The following is a 15,506-nucleotide window of genomic DNA, read 5'->3' on the forward strand; positions in this document are numbered from 1 at the left end:
CTATCCAATAAAGGCCTGGACCGCGATGCACTTGAGTGAAATAAAGGCCCGGGCCTATATTAGAGAATTTACGGTATATATATATATATATATATATATATATATATATACCAATACCAATGGTTATTCTGAATACAAATGCATGCTGCACTTTTCATATTTCAATGTTTCTTCTAAAACTGAATAAAACGTGTTCATTTATTTCTCTGACATAAAACACAAATAAATGCCACTGAATTTCAGGCTTTGAATATTTTCAGATGGCACTGTGCATACTGTGTGAATGGCAGAAGGTGCAGATATATAAACAAAACAAACAGAAGCAATAAAATTCATGCAGATGAGCTGGAGCTCTTAAACCCATGCGAACATCATGCAAGGAAAAGCAAAACACAATCTAAAAGCTAGAGCACCATCCCCAACACAGAACTTTCCGATGCATCAAACATGCAACTCCAAATATGAGACGGCACCAACATGCATAAAACATGAGCCAATAAAACCAGCAGGACTCTAATGGCTGGAAAAACAAAGCAGCTATTGAAATGTAAACAAGGCGACATTCAGATGAGTGGGTGGCATTTCCAAAGTGCTTGGCAATGACGATTTCTACAAATAAGAGGAGCAGCATCACTGCCAAACAGAATTAAAGGACACATAAACACATCTCATAAAGGTGAAAACCAGCATGCAAAATCAAAACACGCACACCTAAAAGCATCTTGCATCTCCCACTTAGGCCCCATTTACTTCACAACACAAATTAGGAGGAAACAAAACAGTGGCGCACCACAGAATGGCACTACCTATGAGGAGGATGGTATGAAATATGGAAAAGACGTGAGTCATTATAAATTGGTAAAATAGATTCATGAGGAATTAGACAAAACAGAGTGTCTGTAAACTGAGGTTTTCAGACACGTTCCTAACATCACCAAAGGTCCTTATAAGGCTTTAACTTTCACAGACAGATGAGTGTGAGAATGTACATGGGGCTTAAATTTTCACACAAGCAGGAAAAGGAAAGCTGGCAGAATGAGAAGCAGCAGGGAAAGAAGTGGGCGTTTCTACGGCTGGCAGGAAGGTTCAAACCCCGGAGAAGCTCTGCAGCTGGCTTTACCTCAGAGCAACATATAACCTGCGGCCGGGGATCCACTTCAACCAGCGAGGCTTCTCCGTTCATTTTAGGCTGCTCCTGTTCCTCTGTAGGATCGGCCATCTTGGTCTCCTCAGCATGGATGAGGCCATCTGGAGATTCTTCAGGTGTCACCATTGGATCATCCGTACTTTCCTCAGTCTCTCGTCCACTTTCTTTCTCCTCTTTCTCATCTGTCTTCTCTACATTTGTCTCCTCTTTCTCATCTTTCCTCTCTACCATGGTCTCCTCTTTAATGGACTCTTCTTCTTGATTGGTTTCTTCCGTGGGCTGGCTGACCTCTACAGCAATAGATGGAACAACTGCAGCAGACACTTGCTGCTCCTCATCCTTCTTTATCTGCTCTTCTTCCTCTTCCTCCTCCTTCTCTTCTGGTATTTTAGTTTGACAGATGGATGCTGGAACATGAGCATGGTACTCTGCTTCCTCCTCACTCTCGCTCTCAGAAGAAGCCCCCTCTGGCTTCGAGGGCGCTACTTCCTCCACTGCAGTCGCTTCCTCTTCAACCTTCTCTTTCTGGTCCTGAGGTTCCTCTTCGGCAGGGGGGATGACAGGAGAGTCGACCGTAATGGTCACAGCCCCGGATTTGGCTGCTCTGGAAACTTCTTGGATGACAATAGTTTCCTCGATTTCAACTTCGTGGGTCTACACACATGTACACAGAGTGCACAGGCACACACCATACGATGCACATAGAAGCAAAAAAAATGACACAAAAACAAAATATGATCATTGAACAAAAATGAAAAAATAAAAAAAAAGAACATAACTGAGTTAACTGTGAAACATAAGGGGAAAATAAGATGATTCATTAAATGTTTCTGCAGGGTTTCCACACATTTTACATGGAAGCTTTCCAGACTTTTTTATATTTGAACTTTCCAGAATTCACAACCTTTTAACTTAATGTAAAATATGAAATACTAAAGATGGTTATTCTAATACTACTAGAATATATGAGGAAGGAAGGAAGGAAGGAAGGAAGGAAGATTAAAAAGAAGAAATAACAGAGTAATAACATAAATAATTCTGGAAATAATTTTTTTTTTTTCCAAATCCATACTTTCTGTGTAGGAACCCCGTTACTGGGTCGACTTAAAAAATGGCAGTGGAAACAGAGCAGCTGAGACCAAATGAGGGCATGAAGGAGGCGACAGTCATGAATGGAGGGATGGAGGATCACAGACAATGTTAGTACCACCTTTGCAGGTTCTTTGGTATCAGAGCTGGGGTTATCAGCTGGAGAGGCTTCTGTTTGGGGAACACTGACCTGCATGACAGAGAAGTTAGGAGAACAACATCAATGAAGCACCAACAGTGAAATCATTGTTAGCAGCTAGAAACACTGGGATGCTTGTTAGCACAGCATGGGGAGGGAGGCTGCCTTTGTCATTTGCTCTTCCACTTCTTTTCCTTTCTCCCTGCAGCCTGCTGTTCTGCTCAGACACAAACTCGCTACACAGGAAGAACACAGCGGGCAGAGGGTCAAAATGAAACTAGAAATATTTGCTCACAAAAATAAGACAAAACAGAAAAAAATGCTACCGAAGAGTATTGTCCCCATACATGGAAATATGAAAGTGAAAACACATAATTTCATCTTAGCCTGGGTGAAATTATGTGCCTCAGTATCTGCTGCCTCCAACAGACTGAGGATGCAGATCTGGCACACTGTAGAAGATATGCAATCATTCAAAGCCAGAAGTGACAAACCCATGCAATGAACAGCTGTTAGTCAATTTAAATCAAATTAATTCTGAAAATAGATCATCAACAAGTGGCTGAGCATTAAATGTTCCCAGAAACAAAATGAATTCATGCAACACCAACAGAAGGCTTCTAAACACATCTGTCTATCATCCTTTATTTACTAAAACATTAAAAGATGTCAGTTTACTTTGAAACAGGCCAACTGGCAGCAGCAAAGAAAACAAGGTGAATCAGAAATTAACGGTTGTTCTAGAGATGTCCCAAGTATCAGCTCAATTTTATTAATGATCCACTGAGCTAAAACTCAACCCCTAATAGTCCCATTAATTCATTCTGAGGTTTCTTCAAACAGTTTAATGCTTTCCACCCTTTTCAATGACACTTGCAGCATGGAGAAGCCTGTACTGTATGCTGCAGTATAAGTGGGAGAGAAAACATCTAAAAGAAAAAAAAATCACAGCAAAAGGCTAAGTTAAAGAAGCAGGATAGAAAAAGCTGAATCATATATATAAATATATAATATATAAAGTGAGTCAGATAACAAATTATCATCTGAAAGATAAATAATCCCACAGAATAGGAAAAAAATTCCCAATACTGGTATCTATGTATCATTTTTATTATTATAGACCTGATTTATGATCGAATTAACCTTTTTTTATTTAACAGTGTAAAATCAATAGATATACATAATTTTATAAACTGGGTAGGACTGTGTAAGAGGGGTTAAACAGGGACATCGCTAGTTTTTAGGGTTATATAAGGTAAACTGACTCCTTAATGTTTAGTATTAGCAGAAGCACCTCAGTGGCAGAAAGTGCAGAGACAGGATGAGACAAAGACGAAGTGCAGACAGCAGTGGGAGCAGCAGCTGAGCATGTGGTCACAGCGCCTTCTAGTGTTGATTCAGTAGCACTGCAGGGAGGCCGAGTGGATGAACAGCACTCGGCAGCAGAGCGTCTGCTGAGAAGCACTGAAGCTATTTCGTCTTCAAGGCTCTACAGCAGAGAAAACGCAGACAAAACAGGCAGTAAAAGCATTTACTGAAGAACAAACAGCCCTTCTGAATCGTAAAGCAACAGTTTCTCAGCAACTACAAGTAAAAAGTGTTTTAGTAGAGCAGAGTAGAAATGGAGTGAGAGTAAAACTCGGGTGCTGAGAGAAATAAAACCAAACATTAGTCCAGATATCAAAAAACAAAAATTTAAAGGATAATGAAGCGTTGGAAAAAATGCCAGGAAATAAACCAATAAACAGCAAGAAGGAAAGAAATAAACATTCAACCATCAAATGCAACAGAAGTTCCACCTTCACATAGAAGCACCTTAGTTTGCTTCGGCTAACAAAACACCCCAGCAATCATCAGCAGTCGAGATGAAAACATCCAGATGGACGTACCACTTGTTGCTGCTGGACACGTATCGTGGTGGCAGGAGAGGAGGTGAGACGTTTCTCCCACTGGTTGGGCTGAGGAGGAGAGGGAGGTGGTGCCTCCATAAAGGAGCGCTTGAGCTGGCTAATGCTAGCCTGGTGTTTCAGAACCTCGTCTTGGGTCTTATCGAGGTCCTGATGGGGGACGGGAAAGGATACGGGGAATGAGGGATGTGGATGGAAGTAAATCAATTAAGAAAGGTGACAGGGATGAAAGGGAGCAGAGAGGAGGATGGGAGGAAATCAAAGGAGGGGGGATTAGGGCAGACAAGGATGGTTTTCAATAGTGTGTTCAGAGCAGAAGAAAATGGAGTTTCAGTGGAAGTATGGAGAGAATATGAGTCAGAAATGTGATGAAAAAAAGAGGAAGATGGAGGGAAAAGATAAAAGGAGAAGAAACGAGGGAAAAAGATCGTTTATAGACATATTAGTCTGTCAACTCAATGAGTGACAAGATGGAGGGCAGATTTCACTGAAGCTGTTTCTGTTGTTAAAAATGAGCTCAAAACTCTAAATAAACAACCTGACTTCAGTGAAACAGCCTTCCAACTTATCGAAGTTTTCATAAATAGTCATAAACAGGATGGCTGAATGTACAACATGGAGCTGATAGTATTACCTCTTTCTGCCATTTACTTTGACTTAGTTAACCCGTCTGCTTCACCTCCCTTTATATTTGGAGATTTTTTTTCCTGCCTTAACTCTATTTTACTTTATATTTCTATGTGCAGTACTGTTGAAACATACTTTTTACATTTCGTTTTCATCATTAAAAGTGTTCAGATGATAATAATGTTAAAATGTAATCAGCGTTTACTGAGGAAAAAACTAAGCCTATAAACTGCTTGTGAGGGAAAACTCTCATCAAATCTTTGCACCAAGTTTTAAGCGTCTGGAGGGATTTGGTCAATTTAGTCACATTCTGTGAATTGCTAAGCATGGATGGCTAATTTAAGGAAGTGATTTTATGCTGAGCTTTGACTAGGCCACTCCAAAACACTACTGTTTCTGTTTTTTAGCGATTAGAAAGGACTGACTGGTGTAATTTGGATTACTGATCTGTTCAAAGAAGACTTTATGTAGGAGTCAAACATTCAGAGAGCCGTTCTGGAGAACAGAACTCATGGCTCCATCATTTAAAGCGCTTTCCTCCAGCTTTCAAAGCAGACCATCACAGCATCAACACTGTGTTTAACTTTTAGAAAGGTATTATTTTTTATATATTTTTTTTTTAAAAACCTTCTTACTTAAGTAAATAAAATTATCTTTTAAAAACTATATTTTGCATCAGACTCAGACTCCTTTTTTCAGTTTTAAAATGTGTTAAATGAACAATGCTAAAACATTTAGGAAACCAGAATTAACTTGGAAAAATAAAAAAATATTTTTCTTATAGGTGAGTTACTAAATATTTATTTTTTTCATTCCTTCAAGCTGATGAAAATAAAGCAACTTTCATGAGAGAAGACATCTAAAATAAATACCAACTTAAAATTACATTTGATAGAAAATTTTGCAAACGTTATAAACCTTTGATCAACTATTTAACATCTGAATCTCAGCTTGTTCAATAAAGCTGTATCCAGTTAAAAACCCTGATCTCTAATAGATCCGTTTGATGTGCTGCCATCTGTAGGAAATCGGTCAGTAGTTTAAAAGCAAAACCTAAAGTTTGTCTTATTTCTCCATTCTTTGAAACCAGGAAAAATATTTCCGATTTTACCCATCTAACCCTTTAAACTATCTAAATATTTTATGGCCTAATTAGTACAATGGCAGTAGATCACTATCAGCCCCAATTTGAACAAACAGGTGTTTTGGGTTCGGTATAGCCAATCACAGGAATGAAGCTCCTTGGACAGAGGCAGGGGTTAGTGGGGTTAGATGGAGCTGCCTGGCAATAATCAAACTGACCAATCAAGGACAAAACAAGATAAAAACAGCCACACAAGCATGCACAGAGCATGCATTATAGTGGCGTCAATACACCACAGATCCTATTCACAAAGCAGCCATTGTGAACGCTCCGGCCTGGGAAATCGTTTCTAGATGAGCAAGTGTCTTCTGTGCTTTTGTGTTAAAGCACATCAAACAAATAGTTTGCATTTCACACATTCAGCCTGAAGAAACCTCCAAATTCTTTACTAGCAGAATGGCTGCAACACTTTAAGATGGAGATTCATGATTCAATCACTTTAAGTTAAAGTAGCTAAAGAAGCCGTTGATCAAAATAGCTGCTGTGCAAATCAGGACGATTAGCAATGAACATTCTTTAAAGTTTGTCAACCAGACGAGATTGGCTGAAAATCTGCAGGTAGCTGAAACTGAAAGAAAACTTTCACACGCCGGCATGCACACAGAGCCTGAGAGTGCGAGAGGGCAGCGGCCTCCTGGGTTTGTAGCTCTGATGGCGTTAGAAAGAGTAGAAACATGGAGATCTGATTTTCAGCCATCAGTCGACGCCAGTACCAACCTCCAACATTAAATTACTGTGCCTCACATAAATATTGTCCCCATGCACTCTCAATGGGCTCTGGAAGGCAGACATACAGCACAGAATGCAGAAAATAGAGGAAAAATTACTCAAATGTGTAAAGAAAATAATATAAATCAAACAATTTTAATGTAATATTTCTAAATAAAACATGGGTGCAGGAACAACCAAACATTTTGGTTTTTCTGACGCTCCGGATGCTGCTGCTCCTGGAACCCATGCCACCATCTTATTTAGAAACACCACACCACCGACAGGCATGCACAGAAACCAACAAACCCCCTACACATGTTTTCAACAATCCCAAAATGATGCAACGAACCACAGGCATGAAGCAATACCCCAAAACACAACCTGTGAAACTGACAGCCACAGCAACACATCTGAAAGTGAAAATAATGGATGAAAAGGCCCATTCTTGATCAGCTTTTACAAACCCAGACCTTTGATTGAGTTTCTATCTTCTACAGAAGTGATTGGATCTGATCTGATCGGGCAACTTCAACCATTAAACCAACGAAGGCGAGCAGAGATGATGATTGACAGATCAATACACAATCAAGTCATCAATAACAGTGTTATAAACCTGAGAGGGGGCGGGCTCAGCACATCCAGGTGACTGTTGCTGGAGTATTCAGGGAGAAAGTGAGGACATGTTAGGATTACTGTCTTTCTACTCCTTTCCACTCGCTTTAAACTATCTCAAGATCCAGCTTAGATTTGAGTTTAGATTAAATCAGACCTGGGACGGCATGGCTTCCACTTCAGCTTGGTTCAAGTTCACCTCCTTAGCCTTCAGTGTGGCAGACATGGGAGGTGGAGGTCAAAATGTAGGGGGGAAATGGGGGGAAGAAAACGGTGAAATGGATGATGGGAAAAGCTTATTCCCTTGTATTAGGGAACACTCCTGTGTGTTTGTGTGAAACTGTATGTATGACGTTGATAAGGTGTTATTCTATATAGAAGAACCAAATATGAGGATTTAACATCTTTATTTGTTTTTAATTTATTGTACAACAAAATAAAAACCAAGTGCAAAGATTTGTATCCACTAGAAACAAGCTGAAATTTGCTTTACTTTAACCTCTAGTCTTTTTTTATAATAAAAACGAAATATTCTCAATGGCTTTTATAGCAAGCTAGCAGGTATGTAGCGATAGGCTTAAAAAGTTTACACATTATATAGAAAATGTTAAAACTGGCTTTAAACCATTCCTACACTGCTTAGCCTGATAGCAGAGGTTTTCTTTAACTGGGGTATAAAATGAAGCAGCGCCATGTCTTTCCAGCATTTAGCTATCTACTGCCCGTTAGCCATTGTTACCCAAAAAAGCTATAAAACATTTTCCTCGCCCACAAGAAAGAACTTCTTGATTCTTTTTAAACATTCTTAAAAAGAGTCAATAGTGTAAAAAGTAAAGCTGCTGTCAGATGATTTTCTATTGAGAAATAAAGGTTAGAAAATTAAGGTTTTTTTTTCTTCTTTTTTACAGACCAAGAAATATCATATTGAGATATTTGCATCACCCGTTTTGGAAAGTACATGTATACTGAGATTACTCTACTAATGGATCAACTGAATGAGATTTTAATGGCAGATAGGTGCACAATATTAAATAATGATAATGTAGAAGTCCAAAATATTTGGCTTATTTTGTGATCAAATGGTGTTTGCTATAAAATCTAATGTTATGTTAACACAGTTCAGTTTAAAAACATTGAAATAAATGGCAGATATAAAGTAACGGGAAAATGTTTTTCTTATTTTTCCTCAAACAAAAACAAAATATTCCCAACAAGCAAATTTTGTCGATGAAAATGAAGCTAATTATAGAAACATATTTTTAACAATTTCTTTATAAAATCTTTGCGCTCATCTCTAACACAATTTTCCAGCTACAATATAAGGCAATGGTCTATAAGACTATTCTTTTTATTTAAAGGTGAGGCTGCTTAAACTAATTATCATGCTAAGTGTATGAGTTTTAACAATTTTAGCCAAGTTGACTTTTCTCACCCGGATTTTTTCCTCTGAAAACAAGATTTCTTAAGGTAATTAAGATAATATCACTAATTGCACTTTTTTTTATAGCTTAGTAACCCCTTTTAAAACTACAGCTGGCAATTTACGATGAACGGGGTGTTTGTAAAGCAGCAGAGTGCAGGCTAGCTGCAGTAGCTAACAGAGAGGCAAGCATGCACAATAAACGTTTTTAAACTATTGGTCTATTGCATATACATACATACATATATACTGTCTATATAACTAAATCAACAGGAAAATTAAGGTCTTTTATAAAATTATGACTCTTAATCAGTATGGTAAATAATTTAACCAGCAGGATAAATATTTGCATTTGCTTTTCTGCTCCATCTAATCGATCTTATCAAACCATACAGTGATAATCTCCTACCAGCCCATTCCTATATTTATATAAATGTGTGTATAATTTATTTATTCCAAAAGTTTATCTTTTCCATACATTTTTATTAATTTAATACATCATAGAGCAGCTGAATGTTAAAAAGGTAATAAATACAGAGTAAGAATCTAAGAAATGTATACATATTTTTAAATACTACATATTTTTACCTGCTCTGGTGATTTATGAGACATTGTCATCAGAAATCACTTCTGTTTTAATTTTACACTTTAAATACATCTACTTAGACTATATTTTATGTAAGTACAATTTAGCTTTTATCTCCCTTTTTAAAGTAATTTCAATTATTTCCTTCTTTGCTTTGGAAAAAGTAGAGTAAGGTGCAGGGCAGTTAAGAAGAGGTTGACTATCAGGGTGGCAGGGAAAAACAAAAGGAAGCATTTGCATTGATCAGTGTTTACATTCTCACCAAGACGGACAAAAAAAAAAGTGAAAGTGAGAAATCTGAATGTGTGAATTTATGCGGCAGGATCACACATCTCCTGGATCCAGCTGGCGGCTGCATGGCGCCTGGTGTGAGGGGGGGTGTGTGTCGGTGTCAGAGCCGAGGCTTCCTGGTCTACACCAGAGCTTAAATGATGCTCGTCTGGCTGGTTGCTGATGAACACAGGCAAAGGCGTCTTTCTTCGACTGGAGACTGTGATCTCCAAGTAGGACAGGGTCAGACCGAGGGGTGTGGCTAAAATAAGGGCTAAAACCACTGACTGGCTTGCTGTCAGCATCACAACAAGCAGGAAGAGTGCCAAGAGGAAGGGGAGGAAGAAAGGGGAGGGGTTTAGGAGGTAACGATGGAGAGAAGCAGTAAAGTTAGATGGATGGAGGGGGCTCAGAGGAGGAAGAGAGGGATGGGAAGAGAAAGAAAAGGAGGAGAGCGAGGAAAAGGAGACAATGTGAGGGCAGGTAATGGAGAGTTTGGGTAAATGTAGCTGCTTTGTGTGGAAAGGAAGAGTAGGAATCAGTTTTAAGACCTTTCGGGGTAGTTGTGTCAAAAATGCCAGAAAATGAGTCCACTGGGATGCTAAACTGTTAATAACTGGATGTAACTTAGACCTAAATGTGCTGAAAGCTGAATATTTATGTCCAGAGGTGTTAAAATAAATCCTCAGCTTTCCTGCTAATCCTGAAAATATATTCTTGGGCAGACACCTGCTTTCACTCTTGCCTAAAACAGATAGAAAACCCAAGATAAAGCAGGCAAATTTAACCACACCCTTCAAAGAGAACCACTGTCGCAAATCTGTCAAGCCAGTTGTTGCTGTGGTAACGCCCTCCTCGTGTTTCACAAACTCTGAACTGAGTGTCTGGGGGGCAGCGAGTGGCTGAGAGGTTGGAGAGGTTTGAATCAGGTGTCCAAGATCAGCAAGCTGCTGATCGGTGAGAAACGAGAGGGTGTTTGAGGGAAGACTCCACAACGAGTGTGCGGCCGCTTCCGCCTCGTTGGCGCGGTCGTCGTCTTCTGAGATGTCTGAAAGGGCGCGGTCAAGCTCCGAGATGGAGTCGAGGGAAGGGGGGATGGATGAGAGTGAGGATGATGAGGAGAAGGAGAGAGGAAACATAAAGATTGACTAACGGATGAGGGGGGGAGGCGAGGTAAAACATACATGGGGATAAAATGGAGCAAAATAGAGGGAGAGTAAAATGCATAATGTTGGAAAATTAAAAAAGCAAGATGTGAAAAATGAACAGAAACAATAAACCAAAATAAGTAACAGCATTTCGTGACAGGAAAATATAAAATCATGCAGATGGGATGTGGGAAAAACAAATTATAGGGGGTGTTTGTGGAGGAAAAAGAGAAAGGGAAAGAAACATTACATTAGTCAGTGAACGACACAGCACAACAGCTCAAAAAGTGAACGTAGCAGGGCAGAGAGAAGTGCAGAAAATAAAGGGCACGAGTGTTCAGAGAAACTGTCAAGTGAGGATCAGGAGAAAAGGGTTGGCAGTGAGGAAAAGGTGGCAAGACAGGAGACATGCGCTGCAAAATACACTGCTGGGGTTTTAGGAGGGAGCAGTGCCCCCCTGTGGACACACTGGGATATTGCTGTTCAGGTAGGAGGATGCAGAATGAGTGCACGGTCAGAGGTAATAGCTATTCAGGTAAAAATTAAAATAAAAAAAATGGAGACTTATGTCAGGAGAGGGACTTTCTACTAAAGAAGAAACATCAGCTTCCAAATATATTGAGAGAAGGTGGAAAAGGGTCGGCCTAAAAAAATGGATCTTTAATTATATTTGCGTAATCCTGCACTGAGAATAATCCAACATTTCATGAAAGAACATTTAATCAACAGTTAATATGATCGGACAAAGCATCAGCTTTTGACGCCTTAAATGACTCTTGATTAATACTTCATTTATCTCTTCTTTCTTTTATCGTGAAATTTGTGAGTACATTATAATTTTTTTATGCATGTTATATATGATTTATTCATATTTTTAATTTTATGCTGAATAGAGCTAAAAATAAAACTGTATTCCATTTGAATGTGTGTGAGTTGACACAGAGGATCATTTATATTGGTTAATCTTCAAAATACGAAACTAGTGGAGGACATGTAAACTCAATAGGGCAGATGTTTCAAAAAGAAACCAGACCTACAATGTTCTTTATAGAGAATAGTAGGAAATTGTGACATTTAACAGTAACCAGTCATCCACCGTTAGATCCTCCTCTATTCTGTTCAACCATCACAAACGTAAACAAAGACAGTTGCTAAATCCACTGGGAGTTTTAATGGAGTCGTGTGCTTTTGTCAGGTCTGGTGTAAAAAGAGTGGACCCAGGTCTCTGGATGACCTGTAATCGGTCAAAGATCATTTATGTTTAAGCTATAATGCTGTGAAATGTTCTAAAACGTTTTAATAGGAGGCTGATTTTCAACCAAACATTTATATAGAAGATTATAGATTTCTCAGAACTGGGTTTCATCCACTATCAGTTTGACTGGTTTTGGCTAATAAATGGTATCTTTAAAGGTTTCATACTCCAACAGAATTGAGTATGGCTCCCTACGTCTCTTAAAATATATTCCAAGCCTGAAGGAATTTATTAGTTGTTGCATCGTCAAAGGCAATGTGAGGTTAAGCATAAAAACTGACACGCTGAAAGAAAACATTACTGTTGAATTCTACTTCTGTTAACATTTAAAGGATTTTATTAGGGAACATTCAGATAAAAGTAAAGAAAGCCAAGTCGTTATAAAAGCCAGAAATCTGGATCCTCATTTTGGTTCTATTCAAGTCCTCCCTGTGGCCATCACTGCTTTCTGAAGTGAGCAGAGGCTCTATTTTTTAAAGTTAACAGAAACAGGAAAGTGATGCTTTTATCACGGTTCAACAAACTAAAGTGTGGTTTTCCTCCAAGAAATGGAATAAAAACATCATTAGTTATTTGCTGTTTTCTAGAGTTTAATCTCTTACTGTGGAAACATAATGACCTTAGCTCATACACACCTTGGAGTCAGAGTGGAGCTCTAGATGAGGGTCCCGTCCGTTCTCAGCCGTCTCACTTCCAGCCTCAGTGATGCTGATCATTGGAGCTGAAGGGACAAAAACACACCAACAAAAAACAGGTCATCTAACTGCTTAATATTTAGAGAAGAAAATTCAAGATCAGAAGTTTGATATAAAGATGTCGAATTAACGATTGTTTTGTTAATTTAGATTTAAACTGATTATTAATGTGATGATCTTTAAAAAAAACAAAAAACTGTAGCTTTTACTGCACAGAGTAATGATAAGAATAATGGATGGTGAGCTGTAATAACACAATGTGTCCAGCAGGGGTCATTGTTTGTTAATTGGAAAATGTCTCGGACAGAAAACAGAAACTGCTGCAAAATAACCAAATGTGGAAAATCTCTGGAAAACACTGTGTTCTGTTTTATTTAGTTTTTTAAAGAGGAAACAAAATGATTGCTGGTGTTTATGCAGAAACGACTATAGCTCCAAGGTCAGGTTTAGTTCATGTATAGGTTTATAACTTTACTCTTATTACTCAATAGCCAGTGTCAGGTTTCTTTTTACTGTAGGTCTTTTCAATAAACAGAGGATTCTTTATTTTCATCTTTCCCTCGCTCTGTCTCTCAGTGTGTGACAGGAAACAGATGCTCCAGCTATTTCCTGTATCTGGTTTGACATGCAGCATATCAGATCCATTTCAAAAAAGATATTCAGACATAAATTTATGAAATTCCTATCGTTTCATGCTTGAAATTCCTTTTTTTGAGCATATTTCTTTTAAGGTCAAGTGTTTCTCATATACTGAGGTGCAGCAAAGGTTACCTCCATCCAGACTGCGGCTGATGCGTTTAGAGGAGGTGCGCTCAAAGCTGGGTGCTGGTCTGTCTATCAGGGAACTGGCCAGCCGGGTCTGGGCCTGAGTTCGCCCACTGTAGCGGAACTTGGATCCCAGGGTCAGAAAGCGGGCCTTGGTAGGAGCCTCTGAGGCGTTTAACCTGAAGACAAGAAATGGAGCATACCTGAATCATATTTAATGTTTTTCTTTTAAATAACCTCTCTCAGTTACCTTTATATGCACATGCCCAGTCAGACAGGATATTGAAGCTTATTCCATGTCTTATTTCATACAAACAGAGCTGCACAGGAATCCAGCAGCGTGCGCCTGGATTGTCTTTCTGTGTTTGTGTGTCTTTTACAGAAATGATCAGCCAATAAGACAAAGGAACAAACTCGTGCTTGCTGAGCCAAATTAAGCTCCCAGAACTCTACACAGCAAACTCACATCCCTGTGCAGCATGTGTGTTTCACTGTATGTGGTCATTTCTACCTGAAGAAGCTGTGGTTTTCCACGCAGACTTTCCACAGCTTTTTAGCAGATCGATGATTCTGGAGTTTGAATCCCACAGTGCTTTCGAACTGCTCCGTCTATCCAAGAAAGCACAAAAAAACATGCAGAAACTGGTTAACTGCACAAACTTAAGTATGTGCAGCATATCCGTCCATCTATCTCTACCTCTCCTGGTCTGATCTTGATATAGAAGTTGTTCCTCTTGTACGAGATCTTCAGGATTTTGGGCCAAGCGAACCGATTTATCCGCAGTCGGTCTTTGTACACCAGCAGTCCATTAGCGCAGACGCCTAGCATGATATCCACTCCCTCTGAATCCTGTCAGTCAGATAAACACATAGAAAATAAATAAAATCACTTGAAGCAAATATCAGTCTGATATTAAACTTGTGTTAACGGCACCAGTATGTCAAAACCAGATCATGCTGTGCATCAATTGATTTTTAAAGTAGTCAGCTAAAGGTTGGAGGGGAAACCCAATCACCACACACTCATCCACACCCACACACACCAGCAGGGCTTTTACATTGAAGCCCATTTGGTGGTAGTACGGGTGAATTGATTACGGTAATGAATTAACTGGATAATCAGTTGCACTAATAGACAGTGCTTTAGGTTGACAATAGACTGTTTTACCAGATTTTACACATCAAATGAAAAATGCTATGCTAAAGGCTGAACATTGATTTTTGCCATTATTCTGCAAAGACTAATAGACTTTAGTTGTTTGATCAATAACACAGATAATCAAATATAAACATGTGGACATTGGCACTATAAGCTTTTCAGACACCTGAGGGATCTTCAGATTTTTATTTACACAAAAAAACTTCTTTTATTTAGCTTTTATGCATTAATTCTGCAGCCTGACATTTTAGAAAGACATGTTGGTACATGTCTTTGGTACGTGACATGTTTTTACACTGGAAAAAATTTAAATGTAGATAAGTCATTGTTTCTTAAAATAAGTGCATTTGTTCTTGGATTGAGGAGGTAAGAAAACACAACTGTATTGTCTTATTTAGAGTGCATATAATCTACTTATCTTATTTTAAGAAATGTTTACTTATTTCTAGATAGTTTTTCCAGTGTATATAACATTTGAATGATATTTGCAACAGTTCTCAACTATGTTGCAGATGCAAAGCAAATCCCCAGGTTCCTTAAAACCATTATTAGCATTTAATTTTTGTCCTTCTTTAGTTGTAATAAAAGGTTTAAGGACTCCTTTCCAGTCTTTAGAGTAATAAAACTTTCAAACACATCATAATTGAGTCGATATAGATCCTGCATTTCCAGAATCATTAATTTTATGTGACTAACTCTCTTGGTGCTGGACCTAAGTGGAACGTGTCCTTAAAGAGGACTCGCCTCTCTCCAGATTAAACTGGTCTTTCCTCATCCTGGTCTAACCTTATTTGAACTCTTTTATATTTATCTCCATCATGATCCCTTATTC

The 15,506-nt window shown here is 38.7% G+C and overlaps 1 protein-coding gene across 6 annotated transcripts in view; it reads right to left on the bottom strand.

Moving 5' to 3' along the window:
- Positions 1-15,506, bottom strand: part of LOC107088472 (protein 4.1-like) — a 56,182-nt gene that overhangs the window by 7,924 nt on the left and 32,752 nt on the right. Inside the window, exons 11-21 of one of the 6 annotated variants that reach the window (XM_015380659.1) lie at positions 14,213-14,365; positions 14,027-14,124; positions 13,522-13,694; positions 12,691-12,776; positions 7,534-7,584; positions 7,378-7,416; positions 6,771-6,830; positions 4,265-4,432; positions 3,670-3,864; positions 2,358-2,426; positions 1,121-1,801 (exon numbers count right to left, since the gene is read on the bottom strand). In XM_015380659.1, coding sequence (XP_015236145.1) covers positions 1,121-1,801; positions 2,358-2,426; positions 3,670-3,864; positions 4,265-4,432; positions 6,771-6,830; positions 7,378-7,416; positions 7,534-7,584; positions 12,691-12,776; positions 13,522-13,694; positions 14,027-14,124; positions 14,213-14,365 — 1,773 coding nt within the window. The remainder of the gene's footprint in view (positions 1-1,120; positions 1,802-2,357; positions 2,427-3,669; positions 3,865-4,264; positions 4,433-6,770; positions 6,831-7,377; positions 7,417-7,533; positions 7,585-12,690; positions 12,777-13,521; positions 13,695-14,026; positions 14,125-14,212; positions 14,366-15,506) is intronic. The other 5 variants (XM_015380655.1, XM_015380653.1, XM_015380657.1 and 2 more) reach the window with 5 other exon arrangements.

This window comes from Cyprinodon variegatus, unplaced genomic scaffold (genome assembly GCF_000732505.1).
Source record: "Cyprinodon variegatus isolate N-32 unplaced genomic scaffold, C_variegatus-1.0 Scaffold219, whole genome shotgun sequence".
Classification (NCBI taxonomy): domain Eukaryota; kingdom Metazoa; phylum Chordata; class Actinopteri; order Cyprinodontiformes; family Cyprinodontidae; genus Cyprinodon; species Cyprinodon variegatus.